The sequence below is a fragment of the Rhinolophus hipposideros genome, assembly GCF_964194185.1.
Source record: "Rhinolophus hipposideros genome assembly, chromosome: 11".
NCBI classification, from domain to species: Eukaryota; Metazoa; Chordata; class Mammalia; order Chiroptera; family Rhinolophidae; genus Rhinolophus; species Rhinolophus hipposideros.
Genome location: NC_138057.1, coordinates 59575692 through 59596900, shown reverse-complemented (window position 1 = coordinate 59596900; position 21209 = coordinate 59575692). Strand labels below are relative to the sequence as shown.

The 21209-nt window shown below is 40.1% G+C and overlaps 1 protein-coding gene across 1 annotated transcript; it reads right to left on the bottom strand.

Moving 5' to 3' along the window:
• Positions 1 to 16122: 16122 nt before the first annotated feature.
• On the bottom strand, positions 16123 to 19309 carry TAL2 (TAL bHLH transcription factor 2; the record flags this gene model as incomplete). Its single annotated transcript, XM_081065256.1, has 1 exon — positions 16123 to 19309. One exon carries the CDS (start codon positions 19307 to 19309, stop codon positions 18992 to 18994), a length of 318 nt encoding a protein of 105 aa, XP_080921382.1. The 3' UTR covers positions 16123 to 18991.
• Between the last annotated feature and the right edge of the window lie 1900 nt (positions 19310 to 21209).

Sequence of the window (21209 nt, the reverse complement as noted above, 5' to 3'; positions counted from 1 at the left end):
GCCAGTTGTCTACGGTTATCAACACTAACGGTTTCAATCCATCTCTCATCAAGAGTGACAGGTACCATTAAATCAAAGAATAATAGAATTGTGGAAGTTAAATGCCCCCCCCCAAAAAAAAGTACCTTGGATTGCAAGTCATAGAAAACAGTTCTGAGCAGCTTAAGAAGAGTGAGGGATTTATTGAAAGACGACCAGGGAACCTCATGAAAATCGAGGAAGAGTTGAGCCATCAGGCCCCAAGAAGAGCAAGAAGCTGGGCATTTCTGGGATCAGCAGCAGCAGGTGGGTGTGAGCTGCTCTCAGTTACTGACAGTCAATGTCAACATTGTTTAGTTTCTGTGTCCCCCTGTCAAATACTGCCAGGGAAGAGAGCCTGCCCTGGCCTGGGACAGATGTCCTCTCCTGGTCAAATAGCTCTGGAGGGAGGCTGGTCACATGGACCCACAGCATCTCTAGGTATCAGGGGCAATGTTCTGGGAATGGAAGGAACCAGGAAGCCATCACAAGAGGTATCTATTACAATCATTTTCTTTAGCCCATTTATTTCAGAGTAAGTAATGCAGGGCTAGAGAGAGATCACAAAGGCAGTTAGTGACAGACCAGGATTTGTTATTATCCTGTTACAATCAATCTCCTCTAAGTACTCCTACTGGGCTTTCTCCTGTCCTGTCCCACAGACCCAAAATACTCTCCCAAACTTGTCTTGTACTGACAGACCCAGTATCCCTACAGCAATGAAAAGACTACGAAATGAAAGTCAGGAAAAACTTATTAGGAGTCTGGGCTCTAGATGAACAGCTAGGATTAAAAGAGTTTGTAGTTCCCAGCATACCCAGTTTGTTGAAGGGGCTGGACTCAGTGGGAACACAATCACAAGGTGGATTTATCTTCCTCCAGACAAACCCCAACTATGGTCCTATGGTCAGGTCTCCCCTTTCCATCCTTTACACAGTCTCAGCAGATCCCATTGCTTTCTTGTCATTTAAGATACTAAAAAATTAAATAAAAATTAAACATCCAGTCCAATTAAAATGCCAATCTTGCATTGAGTTCTTCTCCCATTTCATCAGCTCAGGTCTGCCTGGTCCAAAGGCTTGCAATGGGGAAAGAGGGCATAGTGTGATCTTTTTACCTTTCCTCATCTTTGGTCCCTTCCATCTGCTGTGTTTTTCAGGGTCAAGGTAGTAGGTAGGGAAATTATAAAAAAGAAACAAAAGGCTTCTAGTTAATAAGTGTGGGTTATAGTTTTTGTTTTTATTTTGGCTACTGATATTCTTCTTTATGGCAGGCTCCCAGTGCTGACTGATTCCCAGGGTACATTTGTGGGTTCCCCAATGATGCCATGGACTTCTACACAGCGAGGTCTCCCAGCATCTACCCTTACGGAACACCAGCAGATGGCTAACCCAACAGGCATATGCAACTCTGCCTGTTGAGTTAAAATATTAACTATGGTATTTCCAGCCTCTCAGCAAAGAGTGGCCATGTGTTAGAATATTGGCAAATGAAACTGAAGAGAAAGTCTGTTGACATGCTTCTGAAAACAAAGTGAAGAAAACAAAGGTAGAAGACTGACACTACTCAACCTCAAGACTTATTATACTGTTTGATTACTATATTGTAATCAAGACAATGTGGTATTGGTAAAAGAACAGACAATACATCAATGAAAACAATGTGGCCTCTTTTATAAAAACGATCTATGCCCTTGAGGTGGGCCATTCTCCCTTTTCTATTTATTTATTTATTTATTTATTTATTTATTTATTTATTTATTTTTGCATTGAGCTCGGGTAGCCATCTTGTGACCATGGAAGAAAGAAAATAGCAGATAACCGAAGGTATCGCCTATCTCTCCCTGACTTACTGTTATGTGAGAAAAAATAATCCTTTATCTGTTTAAATAAAGTCTGAATTATCTTGGGGGAGAGAAGCACTTCCTTTCTCATAGACAGAAGTAGAAAAGCGAAGCACTCTAACCCTTTGAGTTCTTGTCTATGAATTTTCTTTCAAATTGTTTACCTCTTGAGCTGCCAGAAGAGAAGTTCTCTGGACCATTTGTTATCTTTAATTAAGTCCCACTTAGATGGTCTAGTGCCTCTTTTTAAAATGTGGAAGTAACATCTTTTGTCTTAGGAACTCTAGCTTGAATTCCAAGATAATAAATCCCAATTACCAGAAGGCAGGTGAAGGAAAAGATTAGAAAATGAGGTCAATGGGTGAGGTTTAAAAGAAAATGCGCGTAGCTAAGGCTAGGAACTCACAAAGTGTCAGTGATCTGTGGAGAAGGGTTGACTAAACCAAAACGTAGCAACAAGAACACAATGTGCAACTGATACTCAGGCAAACAAAAGGAATCCTAGCTAAAGATTCATGAATGTGTCCAAACAACAGAAGTACAAATAGAGAGGGCAAGTGCAATTGCAGGTACAGGTTCTGACCTGTAACATTCACGGGAGGAAGTCATTCCAATGTAAAGCTGTCCTTATGTGACTATGGACAATAAATACACTCTCCACTGCTGGAGCCTAAAGTTGCCTAGCTTTCATATAGAATGTATCTACATTACATAGTTCTTGGGCCTATTTTTAAAGTCCATGTTCAATTAATGGAATTGTATCTGTATGTATGGATGGAACATATATTCCAGGGACTAATCCAATCACTGTATGTTCTTTAAGTATCATAAATCTGTGTAAGTCATATATGTGTAAAATCTGTAAAATGTAAAAATCTATTTGTATTTATTATCTACGACGCCTGACATTCTTATAGTTTTACATACAAAAATTAGTAATTAGTTTTCTTAGTTTGGAAAAAAGTTAAAGAGAATATTTTTAATAACAGCGCAATGTCGTATAGGCATTATGATTATCTAAGAAGGAGATAATTTCCCAAAGTGATTTAAACATGGAAATCTATTTTTCCCCCGCTAAGCAACTCATGAAACTAGAAATTCAGCATGGAGAACCCTGTATAAAGCCTTTCCTATGTCCACTACAGTCAGCTGGACAATCAGGTTATTTATAATATGGATCTCATCTTTCAGATGGGGCCCATCAGATCATAATAGCAAAGCCTTCCCCTCCACCTTTCACCTACCTGTCTGTTAGGCTTAGCCAGCCAGGAGCAGTATATCAAATTGTATTCTTGACTTTGTGCCAAGGAGTTCACTTGGGAAACTCTCATCATGGAAGATGGTGTATCATAGTGGTAACAGAACAGTCTCTAGAATCAGACACTCTTCTTATTGCATAACCTTATAAAAGTAGCTGCTATGTCCCTTCAGTCTGTTGTCGTCATTTTTAACCTCAGATTAACAGTATTTCACAGTGTCATTTTCAAAATTAAGAGAGCGTGCATATAAATTGCTTTGTATAGTACCTGAAACGGGGTAGCTGTTTGATAAATCTTAGCAATTACTCTTCTATTATATTAAGATCTTTTAGAAGGAATTTAGACATCCCTCTCCAGCTGCTTTTTTACCTACTAAAGTTCTATATAATGTTTTAGAGGCATAGTGGTTAAGAGTGCAGGTGCTAAAGCCAGATGTCCTGGGTCAAATCCTGGCTCTGCCCCTTGCTAGCTGAATTCCCTTGGCAAAATTTTCTGTGCCTCAGTTTTCTCATTTTCAAAATGATGAAAATAACACTCAGGAGCTCATGGGGCTTTGTGAGGATTAAATATATTAAATATGTGTAAAGAACAGTGGCTAGCACAGAGAAAGCCCTCAAGAACTGACGTTTGTCCGTTATTATTATTCAGAACTTACCCAACATTATAAGAACTTTCATAATTTTCTCTTATGAACAGAATTCAATTTAAACCCAATTTCATAGAAAACACCAACCGCATAAAATTTTTGGTAACAAATTATTAAGATAACACACAAATTTGTGCTCTCGTACACTGGCCTAAATAGTGAACAGAATTAACAATATGCAATGAAACAGGATGCGGAAGTCACAGACTTTAGTAAGTTCGGTAAAACTGGCTTTGGCATTCCAAGAAAAGGTATAGGCATTTCTCCTTTATTGTCTCCCTTTTGGTTTTGTGTTATGGCTATTATTCTTATTTCCTTTTCTTTATCATTGTATCTAGTAATAATAATGTGTGCCTAAATAGAAATAATAATGCTTCCCTTGATACATGAAGATGATGTTATCGTGTTGACAAAAGGCATGTTCTTGAGATTTTCTAGGAGTTCTTTCTTATTACATTCTCTCAGCTAGAAGTCATCTACATTGAAATCTATTAGTTCAGTTCAGAGAAGTCTTTGGCAGGGCCTCCAATCCACTAAATTTGTCTAAGTTTAAAGTGCCAAAGTGAAAAAAAAAAGTTAGCCAGGGAATACTCTAAAGAAGGGCTGAGAACATTCCCTACCAGATGGAAGTTAGGACAACTGGGCCAACAGCTGTTGTAAATTCATAACCAGGAGAGAGGCTGAGGATAAAATTAGATAGGATTGTTGAGACTAGTTAATTCCAGTGGGTAACTGGGGAGTCTCGTCAATCAGATTGTAGCTGTGACTAAGAAATCCAACCTGAGGACCAGAGAATGTTTTGTCAGCTGACTTAAGCAGGAACAAAGTCAAAACATTACCAGAGCAAAAATGTCAGGTAAAAAAAGTCAAAATAATGAAGCAAGAAACACCTTAGTGACAAGGTATGGATGACTATCCATAGAAAAACCACTGAAGCTAACATTTGGCAGGAGCAAAACAAGGGTTTTTCCCACACAGATGAAGAGTTATACCTAAAAAGGATTTGTTATCCTAAAGACACCTTCTCACAAAAAGATCTAACCATAAAAGAAAAAAAATTGATAAATAGGGTTACATTAAAATTAAGCACTTCCAAATACAAAAGACACTATTAAGAGAATAAAAAGGCAAACATAAAGTGGAAGATGATACTTGCCAGACGTATGTATCTCCAACAAAAGAGACTTAGCCAGAAAAATACAAAGCATTCAGATAAATTGATAAGCAAAGGACAACTAATTTATTTTTTTAGTTCAATGCAAAACTAAACAAAAATTTCAACAGGTAACTCACAAATAAGGATATCCAAATAACCAATAAATGTGTGAAGAGGTGCTCAACTTCAATAGTCATCCTGGAAATGCAAATTAAAACTACAATGGCTAAAATGAAAAAGAGAGACAATACCAAGTGCTGGTCAGGACGTTAAGCAACTTGAACTCTCTTACATTGTTGGTGAGAGTATTTTTTTCATCTATGGATGGTTAAGTTGATTTGGGGTGAGGGGGTAGGGAGGTGATGAGGGCTAGAACCTCCCATTCAGCCATCTTGCTGATGTTACTCCTCTGATCCTTTCTATTTGATAACTTTCTCTGGCTGTAAACCCAGGTATGACAATGGACTTTGATTCTTATGTTGCACTTGCATTTCCATTTTTTCATTTCATATGTTGCATTTGTAATTTCCATTGTGTTACCCTCAAAACTGATCTTGAGCAAAAAACCCAAAGGTATTTGGACTTAGATTTGGTTATTTGTCTGTTTAACCTGCTATAAAACTCCTTTCCCATTCTTTGTTTTGTCTTTAGTACACTTGCCTCCACAGTATTGCCTCTTAGAGACTGCACTTTACAACTGACGTGGGGAGAATCATTCACATGGTATTCTACACTCAAAGATTTGCTGGGCTCTGGCTTTGGGAAATCCTGGTGTCTGCACAATACATAGAGAAAAGACTGCCAGAATGAATTCAGTAATAAATATTCTAGCATAATTTTATATCTATAATGAAATATTTAACTTTATACCATACAAGCATTTCCTGTTCAAGTTTTTTTAATGTTAGTCAAATTTTTTAATCTTCTTTGTTTAAAAAAAAATCTGTCACTACAATTTTCGTAAAGCAGTCATCTTTTTCAGAGCTATGTCTGTGATACTTGATTTGAATCAGGTCAAGGCAGTTAGCCTGGCAAAGTTCCACGACCTCAGCCCACATTTACTCTAACCCCTAACCCTTAGTTCCTTATGAGAATTTGACAAAACAATGTGGATAGAGCTCTAAAAATTCAATCGGGCATTATTATAGTGGCAAAAGAAGGCCATTTGCAGCAAAATTAACACCAAGGTCAAGATGTTTAAATATTCATTATTGTTTAGATTGCTCAATATTAGACTACTAGTAAAAAAAAAAAAAAAGCTGAAATTGGCCTATAATATACAACCATATAAGGAATTAATTTAAACCAGTGGTGGAAGCTTTTCAGACAAAAACCTATCTTAAATCAATTGTAAGTTGAAAATAACATTTTTCGGATAAAAATTATTTATTTAAACACATCTGAAATCTTCCATCTCTAACCCTCTGCCCTTCCATTCTCTACCCTAAACAGGATCTAAGGCTATGGGATTATAAAAATAACTTCTTTTAAGCTTTTTTTTTAAGAGTCTGTGGGAGAATAGCAGAGATGAGATATGCCTTTGTGTCCTTCTCTTGATGGAAACTGATTATGGCTGCATATTTAGGCTATTTTAGGGGTGATGGAACGGGAGATGTGGTGAGCATGTGAATTGAGAAGGCCTCAGTCATTCATTAATTTCAGGATAGTCAATCTTCTCAGCTCTGTAAATTGTGAATTACAAGACTCTCAGATCAGATACAGAACTCAGCATGAGGTCCCAGAAGGAATGAGGACTTTGGAAATAAGACACATTCCTCTGCCAGTTGTGACAGAAACTGGTATGTGGTTATCTCCAGGGAAGATTTATGCAACGGCTGGGGCTACATCACCCAAGGGTATAACGATCTTAGAAACTGATTAGCACAAGTACTGAGTGCTGACCACCCAGTGGCCTAGTGCCCAAAAAGGTCTGACTCCAGAATAGGTGGGAGAGACCAATTCAGGGAACATTTGTAGATGTCCTGACCAAGAAAGGAGGAAACTGAGTGATGTAAGTACGAGAACAGGGAGAGGAAAGTTAAGGGCTAAAAATGAGCTGAAGGTTACCAGAAACACTGGTCTAGATTACGCCAGTGGAACAATTTCACTTACCCATTGGAAAATTCAATTTGGTTTCTATAATTTCACAATGCATAAAGGTTCTTTTTTAAAAAAAAAACAGCTATTAGTGTAAAATACTAACATTTGTGTACAGTCCTACTCAGACATGATAGAATGGGTGAGCCTCCTGAGGTCCCCTCAGCCTTTTGTGAGGCAGCATGCTGGGAGCGGGGGCAGGAAACACTCCATTTGGAATCAGAAACCCAGTTCTTAACTGGATGATTCTTCCTGGATGAGCTATATAAGGTCTCTAAGTCTCCATTTCAACACTTGAAAATGGGGTTGAAAAAAAAAAATCAGTTTTATTTATCTCACGGTCTGTTATGAAGATCAAGTTATACTTAATGTTATCTATTTTGAATAAACATAAAGTTTTATATGAATATAAGTAATTTTTTAAATCATCTGTGGAAGACTGTGGAAAAGGACTAACAGGATCAGCAAACGTGAGACAGCTAAGCAAAGAAACTGCAACCGCCTCACGGAGGTGTTTTCTAATTTTGGTACCTAGAATATCAATTCCGAAGGGCAAGTACAAAGTCTTAGCCCCCTTTGTGCAGCCCAATAGCACAAGCATCATCCTGAAGGGGTAGTAGGTGCCAATAAATATTTGTGGAATTGTACCACCTGGCTTCCGCTTCCAAATTCATAGGCTGATGAGCCAAGAGAGGGACTATGAGTCCGTTGGGAAGAAGGAAGAAGAGGAACCTTACTTTATAAGAGGGTAAAGCAGCCTTGCCAGTGTGGTCCTTATTGTGCTTTCACAGCGCTGTTTTTCCTCTTTTGAACACAGACGGCCTCTGGTCACTCTAAACTGTCCAGAGCTCTGCGCGCTTCCCAGAGTAGCAGCTTTGTGTGGCTAAACACAGGACGGACTGTCTTCTTGCACTTTTTGAGGGGTAGGTTTACCAACGGTCGTTGTGCCCCTCCTCCTGGCCTTAGCCCTCTGCAGATCTAGTTCTGCAGTTTAGGTTCATGAAGTACAAATTAGCATAATCCGATTAGATTAGCTGCTGAGGGGCGTCTTTGGTCTGAAAAGCAGAGAAAAGAAAAGTGTCTCACAAAGAGAGGAGCCTGGAGCTTGGAAGAGGAGGGGTGACGATTGCTCCGGTGCTGGAGGCCTGAAAGCTTGCACCTGCACAAGTCCTCTTGTAAATAAGCACTCTTAGATGGTATTAAACAAGGGGCTGAGGAGTTGCGGGGAGCACAGGGAGGTAAGAATGGGGCAGAGAAAGGCAAGACAGCAGCTCTGCATCCCATTAATTGATTTATCTGGACTGGCAAATCGGGGGTTGCTGACAGAGAATGCCCATTTGATTCCTACTCAGCATTGAGAGTGGGTCAGCCCCAAAATCTGATCTATCGAGATAAGCGTTTTAGAATCTCTGCCAGAGACTGATAAGGGGTTTACTTGTAGGGAACAAAGTTCACTGGATGTTTGATCTCAGTGCTTTCTGAATTGGACTTCTGTCTCTTTCCTTTATTTCTGGAAAAGAAAAATACAAAGTGTGGTGGTTGGTGGCAGTTGTTTTAGGCCGTTGGGTAATGTGTGTTTAGAAATCACAAAAGAAAAACTCAACCATCAACTTGTAATAGACGAAGCCAGGGAAATTTCTGATAGAGTGTACCTTTCTCTGCTATAGACAGTTTATGAGTATAGCTGAAGTTTTCATTATTTTGAAAACTAAACAAGGGAGTCTATGTGGGCAGTAAATGTTGAGTTTCTGGCAAGTGATTTCTTTTACACTTACAGGGAAGAAAGATTTTTTCCCCCCAAAGATGAAGGAGTCCTGAGACCAAGTCCCTGTACTTGCTAGGAACTGAGCACCATCTGCGCCACCTTCCATGATTCTCAGAGAATATCTACATTTGTGTCACTCTATGAAACTAAAAGGAAACCTGACTTATGGCGTGATTGACATCTAAGGCTGGGTAGAGAAGGCTCATTTTTGTTGATACGTCATACGCAGAGTCGTTCAACATCATTTATATCTGAGAGGAATGGAACCCCCATCACTTCCTTTAGGTAACTTTTCCTTCATCAAAGAATTCTTCTGGTTAGAAAACCCAGATCACCAACCAAATTACTCTGTGCTTTCTTTTTGTTGTTGTTGTTGTTCTATATTTTAATCATTGCCTACCTATAGTAAGCACTTCTTTCACCGGAGGTTTCTACTTTGAGGCAGAAGAACATAGTAGAAGAAATTTAGCCTATGTTGAAAGGCAGACATGGGTTCAGAGCCCAGCCTTGTTGCTTGCTCACTGCCTGATCTCTAAGTTACCTTTGAACTCTTTTAAGCCACAGTTTCACCAGCTTCCACTGAAGCAAACACCTCCATTAAATGGTTGTCAGATGTATCAAAGATGGCATCTATAAAATGCCTGGCACATGATAGGCTTTCAGTAAACTCATATTCAGATTTGTTCATGTTGTATGTCCAAGTAGGTATGTCATGATACTCAGACACAGGGCAAAGAGTATACTGGTTCCAAGAGCTGTCTTTCCTATTCTTTGTCTCCTCTGTCTTTTCACCAAAATATCTATCCTCCATTTCTGTGATGGAGCGTCTTTCCTCCTGGAGCCTAGAGCCATGCAGCCTCTCAGAGAAGAACACAGGAAACACTGCAAGGTTGTTTAAAGAAGCTAGGGAGCTTAGGGGAGAAATTTAGTCTGGGAAGGAAGTTAGGAAAATAATTCCTACCTGCTAGAAGCCAAAATCAGTATGTAGAATATTTTAAGCATGAGAAGATCTGGAGGCCTGATATCCCGAGAAAAGGATAGAACTCACATCAGAGGAAGGCCTGAGAAGCTCTTTAGCTCTGACAGCCCATATCGCCCTAGGGCTATGGACTGAAACAGTTGTGTTTTAACTGTCCTCTTACGTAGAGTGATTGAGTGGCCTAAAAGGAAGTTTCTGCAAGGTATCTTTAGACAAGACGTTCTGCATTTTAAGAAAGGCTCCTTTTGAGAAAGTCTGACTTTTTCAGAGATATTGTACATCATGGTCAAGATATGTATGGGGAACATAATTTGACAGTTTATGAAAATACAATTACACCATGACCAAGTAAAGATTTATCCAAACAATGCAAGAAAATATATTAATATTACATATCCCGTATCAATTTCAATAGCTATCAAAAAAACTTTCATTAAAATTTATTACCAGTCCTTATTTTGGATACGGGGCAGTCGAAACTCCGCCCTGCTCCTTGCCCCAGGTGGCAGACCACTACAAACCTCAGCCTCTATCACTCTGGCCTCCCAACAATCAGACTTCTAGTTGGGTTCACCAGGGGAAGGCAGTGGCAGAACAGAGAGTGGAAGGAGAATAAAGAAGTCAAGGTATTTATTCTCCCCTCCCCTACTTCTGCAACCACAGCTCTTGTCAGGCAGCCCCTCTTCACAGCCACATTTTTCTGGGTTCCTTTAACACTGGGGATACCGAGGGTAGCAGGAGAATTTGAACCTATCTTTACCCAGCTATCCCTTTCTGGGGCTCCAGTTTTTGAGAAAGTTGTTCTGAATTTTTATTTCTTGATTTTGTGTTTTCCTTCCTGCCTTTTGGAAGTTTGTTTTTCTTCCAGGTCAGGAGTGTGTGTTTGTGGAGGAGAGATTTTTTCCATAATGTGACCACTACTGGGCCTGCAAGCTAGACCAGGGCCAGAATGGAGCTGCTTCCCGTAAACCCCCTTAGAGACTGTCTGTTCGTAAATGGATACTGTACTTCTGACATAAATCAATACTTTTCCCCTGTGTCCCATGGCAGTCTGGTTCTTGGAACAGGCTGTTGTCCTGACCCAGTCAAGGCATTTTCTCATACCTGGGACCAGTCATATACTAGTACCCCTGTCTACTCTGCCCTGTTCTATGTAATTCTTTGGCATCTGCCAAGGGGCACTGAGAATATCCACTTTGTCTTGCAGCCACCCAAGGTGCCGCTCATACACCAGTTTTCTTTAATAAGAGTTTATTGCCAGACTGGAGTGGCCTACCTCTTTCTTCGGTCTTTCCTTGCCCTCTGTTTATGGAGGTAGATTGTCAGTCTGGGAGTTTTCCCTGGGTCTGCATGTATCAACAGTTCTATACATTCTAAGGGTTTTGATAAGTGTATAATGATGTGTCCATCATTATAATATCACACAGATATTTTTCACTGCCCCCCAAAGCCTCTGTGCTCTGCCTATTCATGCCTCCCACTCCCACCTCTGGCAGCACTGATCTTTTTACTGTCTCCATAGTTTTGCCTTTTCCAGTAGTTGGAATCAAACAGTAAGTAGCCTTTTCAGTTTGGCTTCTTTCACTTAGCAATATGCATTTCAGGTTCCTCTTTGCCTTTTCATTGATGAATAGCTCATTTCTTTTTAGTGCTGAATAATATTCCATTATCTAGATGTACCACAGTTTATCCATTCACCAACTGAAGGACATCTTGGTTGCTTCCATGTTTTGGCAATTATGAATAAAGTTGCTCTAAACATCCATCCAGGTTTTTGTGGACATAAATTTTCAACTCTTTTGGATAAATACCAAGGAGTGCAATTGCTGTGTTATATGGTAGAATATGTTTAGCTTTGTAAAAAACCACCAAACTGTCTTCCAAAGTGGCTGTGCCACTGTGCATTCCTGCTAATAATGAATGGGAGTTCCTGTTGCTCCACATCCTCGCCAGCATTTGATGTTGTCAGTGTTCCAGATTTCAGCCATTCTAATAGGTGGTAGTGGCATCTTGATGTTGTAATTTGTGTTTCCCTGATGGCATATGATGTGGAGCATTTTTCATATGCTTACTTACCATCTGTATATCTTCTTTAACGTGCTGTTAAGATCTTTGGCCCATTTTTTAATCAGGTTTTTTGCTTTCTTCTTGTTGAGTTTTAAGAGTTCTTTGTATATTTTGGATAACAGTTCTTTATCACATATGTGTTTTGCAAATATTTTCTCCTAGTCTGTGGCTTGTCCTTCTCATTCTGTTGACATTTTCACAGAGCTCAAAAATATGTTTAAAATAAAAATTATTACTGTTACTAACCCCACACCCCTCTCCACTTTTTTCTTTAAAAATAGCCTTCGAAAAGAACTTTTTGATAATCATTTTCTGGGCATATTACCATACCCCCTTATTTCAAGCGTATATTTAAAAACACTATTTTTGAAATAGAAAAGCTATAGATTTTAAAACACATTATCAACTTATAAATTGAATTGAGACCATTTTAGTTTAGTATACTTGTAACCACAAATGATAAAATGTATAGCTTTTTAACATTTTATGCATTTAGGCCATCCACTTAAACGTTTTACCTGACCAGGTAACACACATTTATTCTTTAAACAGAAGCACTTGGGGGAGGGGGGGGAAGATGTTTACACTTTGGAAATTTTATATTTTTAAAGTTTTGCTTAGAAAGTCCTCTTTTCAATATATATATATATATATATATATATATATATATATATATATATATATATATATATATCTCCCGAAAACTAATTAATTTTGATAACCAAGTATTTTACAATATATTTGTCCAAATTGGGGCTCCAAGGTAAAAGCTGTGTTTTAGAGGCTACAGATCCCAATTTGGCAAATATTACACTTGTTTGTTTTTTTACTTGATTGTTTTGTCCTCAGCAGCCCTCTCCCCTCCTCCTTTTTAAATCTACTCATCCAGGGACAGTGGAGTCAGAGTTAAAGCATTTGGGGCTCTAGTCTCATATACTGCTTAAGAGCTGAACATGTATCCAATTTTTGCCCAGAAAGTCACTGATCCTCAGTCTAACAGTGACTGCAGAGGGGACATTTCCAGGGACTGTGCCATCCAGAATATTACCATACCACGTGATAAGATTGGGGACATGCCCAGGACATCTGGGTACAGCCCGCATCCCAGACTACTCTCTATGGATTTATCTTGTGATCTATGACTTTCACCTCCTTGGCTAGAATCTTAAAGAGAAACCAAGAAACTGGATCTCAGGCCAGCTGTTGCTCAGCTTTAGCCTTGTCTAGTTACTCATTGGTCCAAACTGAAAGGAGTGAGGGGAATGCTGAAAGATTTCACGGACATAACATCCCTCATCCGTACTTCTCTTAGAGACCCCACAGTTTCATGAAACAGCCTATCCAGGCCCCTCTCAGGTATTTTCTAACCAACGTTGTCTCATTTTTGAAATCTTTCTACATCCATTCTTTGTGCAGCGCCTAAATGAGGATGTGAGGGGGTCTATGCATCCCCAATTTTGACACGTGTACACTCTCAAGTGTACTATAAGTTGGTAGAAACGGAACATGTGCACATACCTACACTTATTTGCACACACACATATGGCAAAATTAAATCTTGACTCACTTAGTGAGAGATACAAACAATACACTGAAGTGGTCTGGAGTAGATGCAAAATATTCAGCCCAGCATTCCACTTCTCACAAAGTTGGAAGAGGCTCACAGTGGCCATAAGACGATGTTCAAGGTAGAGTCTTAATTCTCTGCTGTTCGGTATTCTCAAACCTAAGACTTGTGTCACCAGTTTAAAGGAATCAATACAAATAGTCTAAACTGAATATAGGAGGAAAATGCGATCCCACACCCAGTGAGGAAAAACACTTTGTCCTTAGACCTGCCTTCCTCCTCAACTCCAGAGGAGCTAAAACCAGAAGGAAGACAGGTGGAAAATGTGGAAGAGCAGATTTCCTATCCTCGTGCGTAACACACACACACACACACACACACACACACACACACACACACACACACACGCAAGCCCGCATACACGCACATACAAGTGCCAGCGTCCTGAGCCGTAGATCATGCTTTAGCCTGGGAGGTGGTGGAGGTGGGCAGGAGATGAGATGGGCTTTTGAATGGGCCCGAACTGGTCTTTTTATTCCCCAAAGACTGAAAAGGCCTGGGCTCTGCCTGACATGCCATTGTAGGCTGGGAAAGGAAGATGAGGCGGTGAAGGAAAAAAATACAGCAATCTCATGTCCAAGTCCAGACGACAGAACAAATCAGCCACCCCTTGCAGGGGCACCTTCAGGCCTGCCTCTGCAGGCCAGCTCACTCATGGTGTCGTGTCTTATCAGGGTGTTACCCCCAGCTTGGTGCTTCTGAACAGGAGGCTTTGGCTTTTCAGAGTTGTGCTTGTTTACCCAATAGTGTTACTGGGTAAGATGCCTGGTCCATGAGGTTTCATTAAGGTGGCTGGGATCAAAAAGAATTAAGAACTCTGATGTGAAAAAACAAACAAACAAACAAACAAATAGAAAAAAAAAACCTGTCTGTGAAGAGTAGTGATTTTGTGTGAAAAATGACTAAGGGACAGATTCTGGCTCTGCAGTGGAAACTTGGGCAAGTTAAATAACCTCTTACAACTCAGTTTCCTCATCTGGGAAGTGAGAACAATACATATAATCCATATAATATTAACAACAGAACACTGTTACGACCCCTAAGTGAGCAGATACACCAGAAGCTGTTGGCACAGTACCTGGCATTGGATAAGCTCTCAGCAAACCTTGGCTGTTACTCTTATTATTATAATTTTACTTTAATTGTACTTACCTTATAAATAATTCTGAAACAGGCATCCATATACATAATTCCTTGACCATAATTCTGATTATTTCTTTATGATAGGTTCCTGGAAGGATAATTACTTAGGCTCGAGCGTATGCACACATTTAGTAATCCTGTTTTTTAAAGTTATCCAGAAATGGCTATTCAACAGCTTGCTTCATTCGACTACCAGAGAATTCTGGAGCTCTGGAAATTAAATTCTTAGAGTGTAAACTATTTGGTAAATTACAAACCTAACGAAGGCTTATGCACAAATCTAGTGATCTTTAAAATCTCTTTGTGATGGGTCATTAGCAAAAAAGAGAACACAAAATGGAAAGTTTCCCTGTTTATAGTAAACTCTCAAGAGTCCCAGTCGAGCAAGTTCAGTTTAGGAGAGTGTCCCTGGCTTCCTATAATCCTTCACATTCATTCCCGGGCGTTTGGTAACACCTGCAACTTTAAATCCCTCACTTTGCATTGCCATTGAACCTCTAGATTCCCTCCTTATCTTTGACCTTTTAATTTAAAGATGTGACTTTTAACTAACCTTTGGCCTGTGGGTCAGCAGTTAAGCTGTCCTTTCTCCCAGACCCCTTTCATTTGTTGCCTTTTTAGGGACAAAGCCTGTTTTGCATAATTTACACATGTTTTGGTCATCTCAAGCCATTCTTAGGTGAAGCAACCTCATAAGGCAGGTGTGCAGGGAACATGCTGAACATATATTATGAGAAACTAACTTTTAAGAAGAGCTTTAGACTTTGGGTTTCTCAGGAAAATTCAGCCTGTTTAAGTTTCACTTAGATGCCATCTGCTAGGGAAGGCTAGAGGAGGAATATTCTTAACAGAGCCAGTCTTGATACAGTTTTCTCAACTTGAAAGTCAGGTCACTTGCAGGGCTGGTGTATGAATTGTTAGAAACTGTCACCGTCCTCACGGAGATCTTAGCTTGGGGTGGGGATAGGGACAGAATATACACAGTATTTGTAACACAGGGTAGAGAAATAAGTGTCGTGAAGTACATAGGGGATTCTAAGAAAGGAGAGATTAGATTGAGTGGTGAGAATCTAGATGTCATGTAAGAGATGATGTTTCAGATGAATCAAGTTTCCTGAAGGAGTGGTATTTAAGATCGGTCATGAAAGATTTCAGTGAGTGGAATTTGGTGCAGATGGAGGGGTGAGTAGAACAAGTGAGAATGGGAACATGCATGCAAGCAGATGGAATCACAAGAGTAAATAAAGCCAGAGTTATCAAAGAGTGGGGCATGTTTGGAGACCACCAAGTGAACTTAGCATGTTTAATACATTTAGGTGATTGTGGAAGGTAAGGGTCAGGATGCAGAGGGCCTGGTTTGCTGGGATATGGCATTGGTTTTCTAGGCTAAAGACAGTGGTGTGTGTGTGTGGGGGGGGAGGTTGCAGGGTTCAAAGCCAGAAAAGCGGCTGTGAGGAGGGAGAGAATGGATGGATGTGCTTAGTTAATTAACGAAATTCTTTTTAAAAAGAAAAAAGAACAGTTTCTTTTCTTTATTTATTTTCAATAAATTAATAGTGAAATAAATTAGAATCAACGGTTAAAACTCACAAAATGACAGATAAAATCTTTGGTTGATACCTCTAATTACATTCTACAAAGCACAATAATTCAATTTCAATAAAAAGGCAGATGAAGAAAATGACAGAATGCTATTGAAAAGAGATGAGCGTAATAATAATAATGTGCTTGTCCGTTTTCAATCCTAAAATACTTACTGCCTGACTCGGGCTGTCCAAGCCTGGGTTCTGGGTCAGGAGACCTGGCACTGACCTGGGTTTCCACTAACTGTCCATGTGACCTCCGGAAAGTTACTTCCAAACCCTCTGGACCTATTTTTTCCTCTGTCATATGAGGAGTAGAATTAGCCAATCTAATGACCTATACAAATAAATGAACTTGTTTATACCTGGTTTCCAGAAGTTTCCAGTGGTGTCCATAGCAGACCAAACACTTGTTTTAAAGTAACAGAGTAGCACAGATGATAGAATCGATCTAAACTCTTCTGTTGGGTTCAAATGATCCATAAGAGATATACCATCAGTAGACTACAGAATACGTTTGAACCCCAAATGATTACTAGTACAATCACAAAGCCTTAATTACAGAACATCAAGGAAGACTACAGAGTGATTTTTCAGTCAGCTTGCCGCCTGCTCCAGTCTCGGAGCCCTGGGAGTGGGCCCCTTCTTGCCCCGCCCCCAGAGTGGTATATATTCCTTTACAAATGGCATTCTCTGTTCCTCGCATTCCCTGCTCACTCACCTTCCCTATGTCTTAGGCTCAAGGATACCTTGTGAAGACTTTGGTCCACATGTACCTACAATTCCTTTTGACAGCCACTTTAACTTAACACAACTTGATATACCAAAATCCAAGCTTGCAACAGAAGTCATTTAAAAGGTGAATTACATAAAATAATATTTTAAATGTTTATTCATTATCAAAGGGATTTCCTGCAGGTTTCCTTTAAATAATTACCCCCCCCCATACAGTTTAATGATAACCCAATATCCCCACAACTTTTCAGGAGTTCTCTGTTACATTTCAGTGGAAAGGTCCTCTGTGCACACAGACATGACCCCCAACAGCAGAAAAATGCACTCATTCTGAGAAGAGCAATAAAATCCTGTATCAGGCAAAGAGGTCCTTTGTGCCTTCCTTAGCAACATTTTAAAATGAAGCTAATATACAAATACTGTGAAAAGTGTTAGTTTGACTGAGGGCCAGATGAGAGAGTAAGTAATGGTGTTCAGTTGACAACTAGCATCAAAGATTTGGTAGTTTGGGAACAAACTTAAGTCCACATAAGCTCGTGAGAATGAAATGTACATTCAGGGGATATCCCTTGGTCTCTGTGCTTATGTGTTTCCTGGACTATTTTGGGTCCACTGGGGAGTTTGCTGAGTGCAGTTTAAAGAAAAGACCTGGAAGAAAATGCATGTTTTCTGATAAACACAATGTGCTACAGTAAGTGTGAATGATGCATGCAGTTCAATGACACATGGCCTTACGTTTTGGGGAGCCTCAGCCCGCTTTCTTCTCATCATCAAACCAAAGAAGCTCATGTCAACCTTTCATAAATCAAATATTTTCTTTCTAGAGTGGCAGAAAATTTAAATTCCTGTATTGTGTATACACTGGAAATCCATTATGGCAGATTCATTGATTTCCTACCCTGGGTTCAGAAGGTTTTAAAATTAATGTATCGTTAAGAACTTTGGGGACATAAAAGGTCCAAAGACATTCAAATGACATTTGTATCTCGGGCTCAACTATGGGATTCAGGTTTGAATACAAGCATCATCAGGGTAGCATGTGGTGAAGAGTTTCTCCAGATCCACCCTGTTCCACTGACTTGGGGGTACCACCCCTCTCAGCATAAGATTGAGCAAATTACAAATTCATTGATTCATTAGAGTCTGGTATTACATTCCTATTGTCTGCTCTCAATCTTTTGTTGAAACTAAGCTCTCTGTTAAATGGTCATTAAATGGTAATGTTTGGATTTTCATAATCATATTTGAATATTACGGGTCTTAAATCAGCAGGAACTCAGGCTGAATTTGAAATTTTCATACCTGACATATGAAACTGAGAGGTTAGATAATCTATTTTAGCTAACCATTTTTCATAAGAAAACTATGAACTCTAATTTATAAATCATCAAGTCCTTTCCTCTTCAGATATAATCCGCCATTTGGCTTTAGAGATAACATATATAGAAATGGCTCAACGCAAGTAACACCTCGCATTTCCATAGAGGATGCAGATTTCTTTCACATGTATCTGCCGTGTTCCTGTAATCTTCACATGTCGGGAGCATCTTTTCCCCACAAATTTTCCCATAAGGTTTCCGGTTGGTTGCTGTAAGGGCTATCTTTACATTTGTCGACCTGAAAATTTATTTTGTTCACCCTTGGCCAAATATGCCTCATTTTTCAAAACAAACTTTAAAATATATTCTGAGGGAAGCATCTTCTACTCATCCAACATGCATCATTAAAAAACTCCTTCCTTTATAACTGAAAACATATTGAGTGAAACAGTGATTTTCAAAACTGTTTTTAACCTATCATGTTTTTTTTCTTCAAACATCTTATGGAGGTCCTGCATATATAAAATAGAGACAGCCTGCTCTGGCTGAAGCCCAGAGGGTGATGGACTCCAAAGCCACATTCCTCGTGACCTCCTTTCGGCTCCCTGCTGCTGTCCCGGAGCCACCGCCTAATGAAGCTTAAATTCATGCCTTACAAATTATTCATCAAGTTGACTCCACACATGCAAAAGGTGGTTGATAGCCAGTGACTTCTGAACAAGTGCTGCCCTGGGTGACGAGAATTGGAGCCACACTAAGGAATGTGGTGGCTTGGGCCAGGAGAAGGAACCTGGTAGTCACCGAGGAGAGTCCTGTCTGGCAGGAGGGGCTCTGGGGGAAAGAGTCCCAGAATGTTTCCTGGAGCAGCCACTCCCGTTTGCTGCAGGCTTTGCTCCCCCAAGACCTTGACCAAGAAGTTGATATACCTCATTGCCAGGCGAAGCGTTTCATTTTTGCTCAGTTTTTTGTCTGGAGGGTGAGTGGGGAGGAGTTTCCTCAGCTTGGCAAAGGCACTGTTGACAGTTTGCTGCCTCCACCGTTCCCGGGTATTTGTGAAGATCTTCCTGGTCATGTCTGAGTTTCTGGGATGGGAAAGAGAAAGGCCCTAAGGGCCAACACTTTGTGAGAGGCCTGGTGGGTATCACGTGTCCTGCCCAAAACTTGAGATCTTGACCCAGATTTTAGGAAATTCATTTCCTCATTTTTCAAGTTTTTTGAATCTTCCTTTTGGGAAGGGAAGAAGATGAGACAGAAGAAAGGGCGAGGTAAGAACAATACCCTTTAGCCCTTTTCTCCCTGGCTGTTTTGAAGCCTCCAGTTAGAGGGTTATTTAATCCCCAAACTCTCATTACTTCTTTTATAACCAACTTTTCCTAATTGTTCAGACTCAGGCACAGGATAGGATTGAATACAAGTGTAGGATTGAGTAACAAAATATATAGTTAGCCAATAGAGTTGAATTTGGATTCTTAAGAGAAAAGCTGTGATCCTAGGTTGCATTCACGAGACCGTATGTGGAATGAAGATGATAGCACCATGCTCCTCTTAGCTGGGAGACCTCACTTACAGGATTGGGCCCCACGGTGGAAGAGCTACAATCCCCACTAGACCGCATTTAGAGGAGGATGAACAGCATGCTGAAGAGTCTTGAAACTACTGTATGAAGAACAGAAGTGGGGCTATTTAGTGTGACAAAAGAAGGAAGACAAGGGACAGATGGGGGTGGAATTGGGCCTGGATACTGTGGAAGATAACCAGGCCTCCCCAAGACTCCATTTAGATGACCTCTCCAACCCTAGGAGAGGTGCTTATCCCAATATATGCTCAAATTTGATTTAACTCTTAGAGGCATGAGCCCCTTTTTTCATGTGGCTTGGATTGACATGTGTCCACAGGAACATCTTTTGATGCATCAGCAAATGAGCCAAAACACAGTACCCAACCATTTGGTGCTTTTGGCTCACTGCTGTCAGCTGGCCTCCTGCTCCAGTCTCAGCTCCCTGGCAGTGGGCCCCTTCTTGTTCCCCCAAAGAGTAGTATATATTCCTTTCCACATGCCATTCTCTGTTCCTTGAGCTCCTTGCTCACGCAACTTGCCTATTTCTTCACATTCTTTAGAAAGCAGCTCAAATGCCTCCTTTTCTGTGAGCTGTCTAGGCCATCCCAGAGCCCCGCCCCCAACCCCATGACCTCGCCTCGCTGAACTCCTGCAGCCCTTGGTGGTAGACAGAGGCTGTTAGGATAATTACATAAATAAGGTAATATTTTTAAATCACTTATCACATTACCTGACACATAGTAATTGCTATAAAAGCATCGATGAATAAATACAAGATAATAAGTATTATTTATAAATAAAAATGATTTTCAGGGCATGGAAAATACCTAGGGGGTGACTTCTTGTTTTTCTATAACCAAGCCTGCTAAAATCTCTCAGTTCTCGGTGATTTTGTCCTTTTATGTTAACCCTTCAGTGGACATATGCTGTACCAGGCCCTGTGCTATGAGCTGGGTTTGTGGACATGGCTGCTCGGGGCACTTGTCCTCAAGGAGCTTCTTGGATAGTCTGGTGAAGGAGGTGACACCGACAGAAGCACTTTAAAATCACAGCACAAAATCCCACACACTAAGGGCCAGAACAACACGTGCTGACTAGGGCAAGTGTAAAAGAATCACACCAAGACCAAAATGATCAAAAAACAAAAAAAAGACCAAAATGATCAGGTTGATGCCGTTGGAACTTGTCCTGAAAATTTACCTTGCTTTAATTTTTATTTGGATTTTCACAAGAATATGGTGTGTGGGTAAATACCTTGAATATCTAGGTACATAAAGCATTGTGTAGACTGTCAGGAACTCAGTAGGGTCTCTCAAAATGCCAGCTTCCTTCTACACTTGTTGTTTATGCTAACAGCCCAAATTGCAGGAAGGAGTTGGAGGGTTAAAAATTGGCAAGTAAGGTAAGAAAAGGT